The sequence below is a fragment of the Manis pentadactyla genome, chromosome 12 (genome assembly GCF_030020395.1).
Source record: "Manis pentadactyla isolate mManPen7 chromosome 12, mManPen7.hap1, whole genome shotgun sequence".
Taxonomy (NCBI): Eukaryota; Metazoa; Chordata; class Mammalia; order Pholidota; family Manidae; genus Manis; species Manis pentadactyla.
Window position 1 is genome coordinate 109036448 of NC_080030.1, and position 8422 is coordinate 109044869.

The 8422-nt window shown below is 48.1% G+C and overlaps 1 protein-coding gene across 1 annotated transcript; it reads right to left on the reverse strand.

The window, feature by feature from the left end:
• Window positions 1-3840: 3840 nt before the first annotated feature.
• METTL24 (methyltransferase like 24) lies at window positions 3841-6456 on the reverse strand. Its single transcript, XM_036902857.2, is given in 4 exon segments — window positions 3841-6170; window positions 6173-6231; window positions 6233-6312; window positions 6448-6456. Coding segments are annotated over 4 exon segments (585 nt in total). The 3' UTR covers window positions 3841-5733.
• Between the last annotated feature and the right edge of the window lie 1966 nt (window positions 6457-8422).

Here is an 8422-nt window from a genome sequence, read left to right on the forward strand (position 1 = left end):
TTTACAAATTATGATTTCTTACATGGCCTTGTGAGATTAGCCCATTGTTTAAAAAAAAAGTTTTGGAAATTTGGCTCATATAATTTCATTGCCAGCTTTGTTTTATTCTTCACAGATGATGTTTGTACAGAGAATGACCCTTGACTTCTGTTTGACAAGTAGGTGCTGTCAGCAGGCAGTTTGGGTTTACCCCCAGGATGGAGCGAGGGGACCCCTTTGGAGTCGCAAAGGCGTCCCTAGTGGATCTGGGATTCTAAAGGGGGGTGTAATTACTGGCAGGTAACTCAGAAAGGTACCGCATACGCCAACCTGCCCACAGACAGGAGACAGGGAGTGGGGACGACGTGACCACGTGACTGGAGGAAGGGGAGCCGCACACAGTCACCGTCGTGTCATTTTCCGCGGGTCGGTTCTGACCTTCCGGGTGATGTCCCGCTGTTTCTGGGGCATGTGGCGCACATTCAGCTGTGAGCCGGCGGTCTTCTCTGGCCACAGCTGTCCTCTAACCATTAAACAGTGCCCCCCAAAACCAGGCCAGTTCCTGCCTTGACATTCTTCTGGTCAGTAGACAGGACTACATATGACCAGAGAATTACTTTATTTTTGAAGATAGAACGCAAGAGAATGAGTCAAGACCTTAAGTTTTATTTGTATTTCCTGTCAGTAAGGACCTGGCTACTTTGAGAAATCGGTCCCTTGGGCCGTTGCTTCACAGATGTCACTACTGAAATGCTCCTCACGGGACATGGTATGAGGGCATACAGCCCAAAACGTCAACCTGTAGTTTCTCTGAAGTTGTATATTTTACCTTTAAAAGTATTCTGATTTTGCTTGTGAATATATTCAACAGAACCTTTTAAAATTAGGAAAAGTTCAACCTCTTTCCATGTCTTTTGAGTGAAGTTGACACTCGAGAAAAACGGCCAGGGTTCCCCAGTCTGAGAAACAGTGACTGGGTGATTCATAAAGTTTAAAAACTTCAGATTGTGAAATCAAGATAACCTTTTGAATAAGTAGCTAATAGCACTTTAGTTTGATGAGCCGTTTCCCCTCTTTTATTACAAATCTGTATCAGATGTTTGAAATGTTTCAGTACCACTCCAAGAAGGTGGGCTCACAGCTGCTCAGCGTGCTGACTTGGAGACCAAAATCATGTTGAGTGCTGGCGCCCCAAGGGCCTGAGCTTGGAGTCCTGTGCTCCTTGCACTTAAACTTCTTTTATTTTAAATTAAAATTTGAAAAGGCCTGGTATAGATGACCAGACGCTACCACCACATATGAGTGCATTTCAAAGAGAAAATGGGAGAAAGGAATAAAAGTGGTAGAGATATATTTTTGGACACACGGGCACTCAAAGAAGTAGAGTACACTGCTTAGCTGCCGCTGTGGCCTGAAGAGGGGGGAAGACAGGTCTGTTCTTTAGTCCCAACCACTGGCTTTGACGAATGTGAATCACTGAGGCATGATGGGATGAAAAGGATCGATCATGCATTTAAACTGTCTTGTTCAGCACCAGTGCAGTGTACGTTACAGATCATAATTTCTAAATATGGGTTTATTTTATTGTGTTTTTGACTGTTTCTAAACTAAGTAACTGTATATAAAAGTTGTCTCTTTTTTAAAAAGATCGTATTTTTAAATAAAGCATTTTTTCGTAGAAAGTGTTATCAAGGTTTTCATTCTTAGTCTCCTTTTAAGTCTTAACTCTGGTTGGGACACCAAATTCAACCATTTGCAGATTATAAATGGGTCATTTTGATGAAATGATGTTTTGAGGTGGGCACAGAATATTAAAATGGCATGTTAATGGTTTTATCAACTTAATAGCAACACAGGGCACACCCCCAGCACACACAGGGCAGGGTGACGGCTCCGTGCACGCTCACCTGGTGGCACCGACTCACGAGTGCTCCCTTCCAGAGCCCACCAAGGGGCAGGGCTCCCGTCCCGTGTGAGAGGCTCAAGGTCACCCCCCAGAATCAGGTGGCCACCGGGGCTCCTTCCCTCACTGTGGCCATCTTGCCACACCCACAGCCAATTCCTGAAACTGATGCTTCAGTGAAGGTTTAATTGGAAGAATGTTTAGATATTGAAACACATGCTGGGAATGTTTGCTGCTAAGTAAGGAGACAGTTTCAAGGTAAGGAGCAGGGGTGGCACCAGCAGGTGCTGTGGCACAGCAAGGCTCTGATGGCGCACTGTGGCGCTGGCGGGATCCCGGCGTGCTGATCGATGCTGGCGGGATCCTGGCGTGCTGATCGATGCCCTGGAAAAAGCAGTGACTGTGTGACCCCACCCCGGGGGTGCCAGCCTTCAGGCTGCAGCGCCAGCAGTAGACACGGAGCCCCCCTCTTGCTGTTTCCCGCAGTGTGCACAGAACCTCCGCACAGGGTCACCCGGAGATGGTGTCACTGACGGGGGCAGAACGAAAGAACACAGAAGCTAGCTGGGGAGCCATACGAGGTCAGGAATGGGGAAGGGAAGCAGAGCTACCTGGGTCGGGATCATCCACCCGAGGTACTAAAATTGGGTCTCAGTGAGATGTAGGAACACTGATGGTGTATTTCACCAAAAATGCGTTTTCCACCACCTGACATCTCTGAAATAGGGCTTGTCTTAGCGGTGTGTCATAGCTCGGTCCGCAACACTGTCGCTGGATCATAAAATAAGTGATGAAATCCAGTATAAAAAAGCGGTACTAAGGAGCCTAAGAAGGCAAGGATCCAGTGGAAGGAAGGTTCTGTCACAGCACTTGGCTCAAAATTCACGTTACCAAGTGTGTATTTGATCAATGGGTAAATAAAATGAACTAACAGAAGACAGCACATTAGGAAATACATATTCATCCACTGGGTCACAATCGGCACTTCTGTCCAGGCCCTCAGACCAGCGACGTGCGCAGTCACCCGGGTGCTGCAGGAGCTGTGCTGCTTCAGACATGAACTCAGAAGCTGAGCTAACCCAAAACGTGTTTGTGTGTGTACATTACGTATGTGTGTGAACGTGTGTCTACTTCTATATGTCTACATGTACGCTTTCCATGATCATAGTCACTTAGCAGTTGTAGAAATGACTTTCTCACCTTAACATTGCAGTTCTATCTGGAGGTATGTTGTTCCGTCAAGTATAATAATCTGTTGAAATGAGGCCTTCGTTTTTAATCTGGTGGAAACACGACGAGGCTGGCACCTGCTGGTCATCCAAGCTTTGCAAAAGCCAAACACCCAAAACCTAGAAAGTGAATGCAGATCTTGTACTGTGTTTACTATATACTAAAACCTTATAGTCAAGGCAGAAATGCTTACATAAATAACTGATAAGGAATAAACACTGTAAATTCATGAATTCACCTTTGTTTCCCTCTGGATGTGAATGTCCTCCCCGACTTGCTTCACTTGAACCGTCGAATAGTTACAAGTATTACATGATAACTCATTATAACTACATCAAATACAAACACCTCTAAAAATGAAGAACTTTAATCGCAAATTGTTGCACAGTTTGTGCTAAAAGGTGACCTCTGAATCTCTTACATCTTCGTCTTTCACCTAAAGGAAAACAGGTTTTTTTAATCATTTGATAAGAGCATTACTAAGTTTGTATTTTCAGACCCAGCTATGAACAGGGCTCTGGTGAGAGCTAATTAAGAGGGTGAATCAGATACTCCCTGAGTTCCTGTGTCCCGTCTGTGCCAAGGGGAGCCCACCTGCCCTCCAGACCGTGCCCTTCTAGACCCGGGCCAAGCGCCGTCACGGGGATGACCAGGGCCAAGATCACTTTCAGGCCTCGCAGGAGTCTTCCTGGCAACCTGGAGACGCTGACAGAGAAGTTGAGTCCCCGTATTTTTCTGGGAAGCTTTCACTTAGCCAACATATTTTAGTTAAGTGCCTTGTTCAAACTAAGCCTAACAGATTTGCAGGTCTGGGTTTAGTACATTGTAGTTTTTCCCCCGACTGCTACCAGGGAGGCCAGAATGCGTCCCCTGAAAGGAGCACCTCATTTCTCAGAGGCCCCTGGGGGGGCCCTGCCACTGGCCGGGCCTGGGCTCCAGGAGCTGACCGACTGCCCCCCACCTACTGGCTGGACGATCTGAGCAAGTCAGGGCTCGCTTGCACAATCGGGGGCTGTGCTGGCGGGCTGGCGGGAGAAGAAGGAATTGTCTGCACCCGGCGCTGGGCGCACAGGGAGCTCGGGCGGTGGCTGGTTGTTTGCATTTTGCTTGTGTTGCTCTTGTGGCTGTTATGGTGGTTATGGGGTGGTTATGGGCATGGTTGTTCTGCCTGCTCTTCACAAGCAGGGTCTCCCCCAGCAGCAGCAGCACTGGGAACACCTAGACCCCGTCTCATAGCCCAGGCCAGTAGTTCTCCAGGGGCCGAGGGGATGCTGGGTGCTGTGCGGAGACCTGTCTGGTGGAGGCAGAGGTGGTGGAGGGGTGCTCCTGGCACCTGGTGGGGGACGGAGGGGCCAGGGCAGGGGCTAAACATCCCACATGCGCAGAGCAGACCTCCTGCCCCCCGCAAAGAGCTCTCCAGCCTGCAGGGGCCGCAGTGCTAATGTGGTAGCATGACCCGTCCTAGAGGCAGAGAAGCCACATCACGGAACCCCAACTGTCCGCCAAGGGGGTGCAGGGCAGTCTTAGAAATAAGCAAAGTACAAATAACTACTGAACAGGCTGCCAGTAGGTGGGTGTGGGTGGGTGTGTTTGTGATTTATTCTGAGTTTGTCTTTTTTTCTTAACAGTACACCCATTCTTGCTGCAGATATATATATAGCGCGATGAGGTCCGTGCTCTGCACCACCCACCAGGAGTGAGCGGTGCCTCGCCCTGTACGGAGGAGCTTTCTGTGATGCCATGAAGCTTCAATCGTGGACAGTGCGTGTGTAGTTTTCCTGCTCCTTCAGGATGTAAAAAGTGTCATAAAATATACTTCATTTATAATAAAATAACAGATTTGTTTATTTTTATACTATTTATCTTAAATAGGATTTTTGAAAATCATTTGTAGGAGTAAATTCTAATTCTGCAGATAGAAATGATAGAGATCATTTGAGCTATTGAGAACCTGTATTTTCTGCTTAATTTTTTTTTTTTATGTAAAAAGATTGTTACTACTGAGCATTGTGCGACCATCCCTCGGGGTGAGCGACCCCAGCCCTCAGACCGCATGCATGTAACACACGCCAACCCCCAGTAAGGGAAAACTCCGTCTTTGAGCTAATGTATGAAAATAAAAAAGATTGACAGCCTAGGCAAGTCTTTTTTGGAGAAAGCAGGTTGGAAGTCAGAAGAGGCAACGATCCAGACACCGAAATTCCGCTTTGTGCTCAGTTTCAGAGGAACAGAAGGGGGTTTAAGGCCGAGTACGAACATTCCTCAGCTGAAGTTCTTGGTAGTGCAGGATTTTAAATGCAGCAGCCTGATGTGGTGTCAGAGTTCCCAGAAGCCAGGATCAGTGGTTCTTATAAGACCACAGCATGGCGTCAGCAAAGCCCACTGACATCCCCACGGCTGTGGAGGGTGTTGCTGATACGGCAAACAGGAGAAACGTTGACAGAGGTGAGTTAGACACAAATGGCAGCCCTGTTTTAAACATCAGGCTACAAACCCAAGAATCTCACCCAGTAAATGTGGAAAATACATATCATTTCTTTATCGTGTTAGCGAATTCATTGATTATAGATATAAAATGAATTTTAGAGAATGCTGAGATAAGGGGGAGATTATCTTCCAAATTAAAAAGGAGGGCGAGTACCCCCACCCTGCCAGGGGAAAGAGACAAAGAGCCTGGGTCTGGGCAGGGGCAGCTGGCTGCCACCGCACCTCTGTGTCGTCCCTTCAACAAGTGCTGACTGTGCCCCACCGCATGGCAGGCGCCCGGTGCACGTGCCACAAAAGCAGCGTAAGTCCCCCGCAAGCAGGTGACAGGCCAGTGGGAAACTGGACAGCAAACCAATAACTAGAATCAGGGATGTACTACATTCTGCAAGTATTTCCGTGAGTTCTGGGGGCCATCCTGCACCCTCCTTCCATCCTGTATTTTTCACCCAACTCGGAGTTTAACAGCTGCTTGCGTTGAAAATGTCTCTCTTCAGGAACAGCTGAGGTTTAGATGAGTCTTTGTAACTATGAAAAAACCTGAGATCCTTTGGCCCTGATTCTCGGAGGAGCCACTGCAGCCACCGCCACGGACCTCGAGCCCGGGCCAGGGGAGACGGCTCTCAAAAACGAGCTTGTTCAAGGACATCTTCCCCGATGCCATCTCCCAAAGCTTTCCGTTCTGCAGTCTCCGGATCTGCTCTGAGAACATCAATCTGTAGCAAAATGATGCAGTGAGGTGCGCAGATCCAATAAACGTTCGAAATACCATCTGGATGTTACGGGCATCACTGTGATTACCTCCCAAGAGAGAATTTTAGAGTCAGAGCTCTTTTTCAAAAGGCCCTCACTTGCGCCATGAATCTCTAACCTCCCTCCACACCAAACATGAACATCAGATAACGAAATGCCAGCCAGATAAGGGGACCTCCTACTTCCCGCCCAGCAGGAACGGGTGCCGAGGAGATGGTGGGCATGCGTATCACAGCACTCCGTGCCCACAGCCGCCCCCCAGCGCCCCATCTGCTGCTCAGGGGAGCCCAGCCATGTCCTGACCGAGTGCTGGCCTGTGGGGGCCCTGCCGGAGGCCATCGCCTGCAGGGGCCGCCTCACGAGCTGCCCCGCCAACTTCCTCAGGGCTGGAGGCCGGGGGAAGAGTTCTCAGGTATCTGAATGTTGGGCTTGTAAAAAATTATTGTTTATTGTTATTATTATTATCCCATTATTTCATTAAAAAAATACACTAGCACAGCATTCTTTAAAAAAAAAAAAAAGGCAACACCATTCTCTGTTCATTTAAATGAATCCAACTTCCATCCCAGGTGAAACAGAATATAGGAAGAAGAATAAGAATGGAAGAGGTTTTGCAACTAATTAAATCATGAGAACAGCTCCTTTTCGCTGGTTTGGTGTTTTGTGCACAAAATCCATCAGAATCCAAAACCCCAAATAGCTGCAGAAAGCGTGAAGCCCAGTTACTTGCCGAGGCTTACACGTGCCTGACGCCACGCTAAGAGCGTCGTGACCTTGCCGCGTGCATCTTCGCCCGTGAGCAGCCCCCAAGCGTGGTTCTGCCGGTATCCCCATGTGACGCTTGGGAAACCAGACTCAGAGAGGCGCTACCCTGTCACACAGCTGGAGAGACCGTGGGGAAATCAAAGCTGTCTGTCTGCGCGGCCCAGGTTCTCCACCCCCGCACGGTGTGGACTCCTCACAAAGCACAAGAGGGAAACGGTGACTCAGAATCCCTAGAAGGCTTTTGGTTTGGAAGACACGGTGCCGTTGATCAGTGAGCAAAAGTGTTATCAACATCCCCTTTCACATTTGCAGACCACTTTTCAGCGTAAATAATGACTTCCTACGTGGATAATCCCATGTAAACAGCCCTAGAGCTGACAAGGATTTGGGAAACCAAGGATGGAGCAGGGAGGTAAAGGGGGTGATGCGGTGCCAAGAGGAAGGCAGACGGTGTTCAGACACAAACTGGGGTCGTTAGGACGGAGGACATCCCCACCACATGGCAGAGCCTGTAGCCCCAGGAGGTGACGGCACAGCCCTACCCGGCTCCTTGGGAAGCTGCCACCGAAGGTGCCAATCTCCTGCCCATGAACGGGAAGTTAGCGGGGCGCAGAAGCCCCAGGACCAGCCTCGGGCCAGCCTCGCCTCTCTCCACGCACGTCTGGTAAATTTCTCACGGGGCCGAGCACAGAGGTAACACGCTTCATGTGATGGCAGAGTCGGTGGAGGAGGAGACACGTAGACTTTACACCTGATTGCCCCAAGAAAATAGCCCTCGCCCAGCGTCCCGAGATCCTGCAGGAGCTGCTCTGGGTAATACCTCCTGGGAGTGGGTGATGGTGACCACCCCACAGGACGAGAGGCTTTAAAAAAGCCTAGAAATCTACAAGCCGCCTTGCTGGTTTAACAGTTCTAAATCAAAGAGAAAATGTAAAACAAAAAGCAAGACAAAAGAAAAACACTCTTTTCTGAAAGGGGCTGAGCAAAGGCAGTTTCCATGTAGACATAACTCTTGTGAAATATACTAAAATAATTCTTGTGAATTGGAAACAATAGCCTTAATTCACTCCGTTTTCATCTCTGTTACCCTGGCACTTTCTTCACTTTGTTTAATCTTTGACATTCTAAGCAGAATATTCCCGAATTAGGGTAATTAAGTTGCCAAAAGAAATATTTAATCAAAACTTCACAAAATTTTCCAATTGGTACAAAAACGATACAAAACTCAAAATCAACACTTATTGTGTCAATTCCCATAGTGAAGAATTTCTTGGGTTCCTTATAGATTTATTTTTTGCCATATTTTTC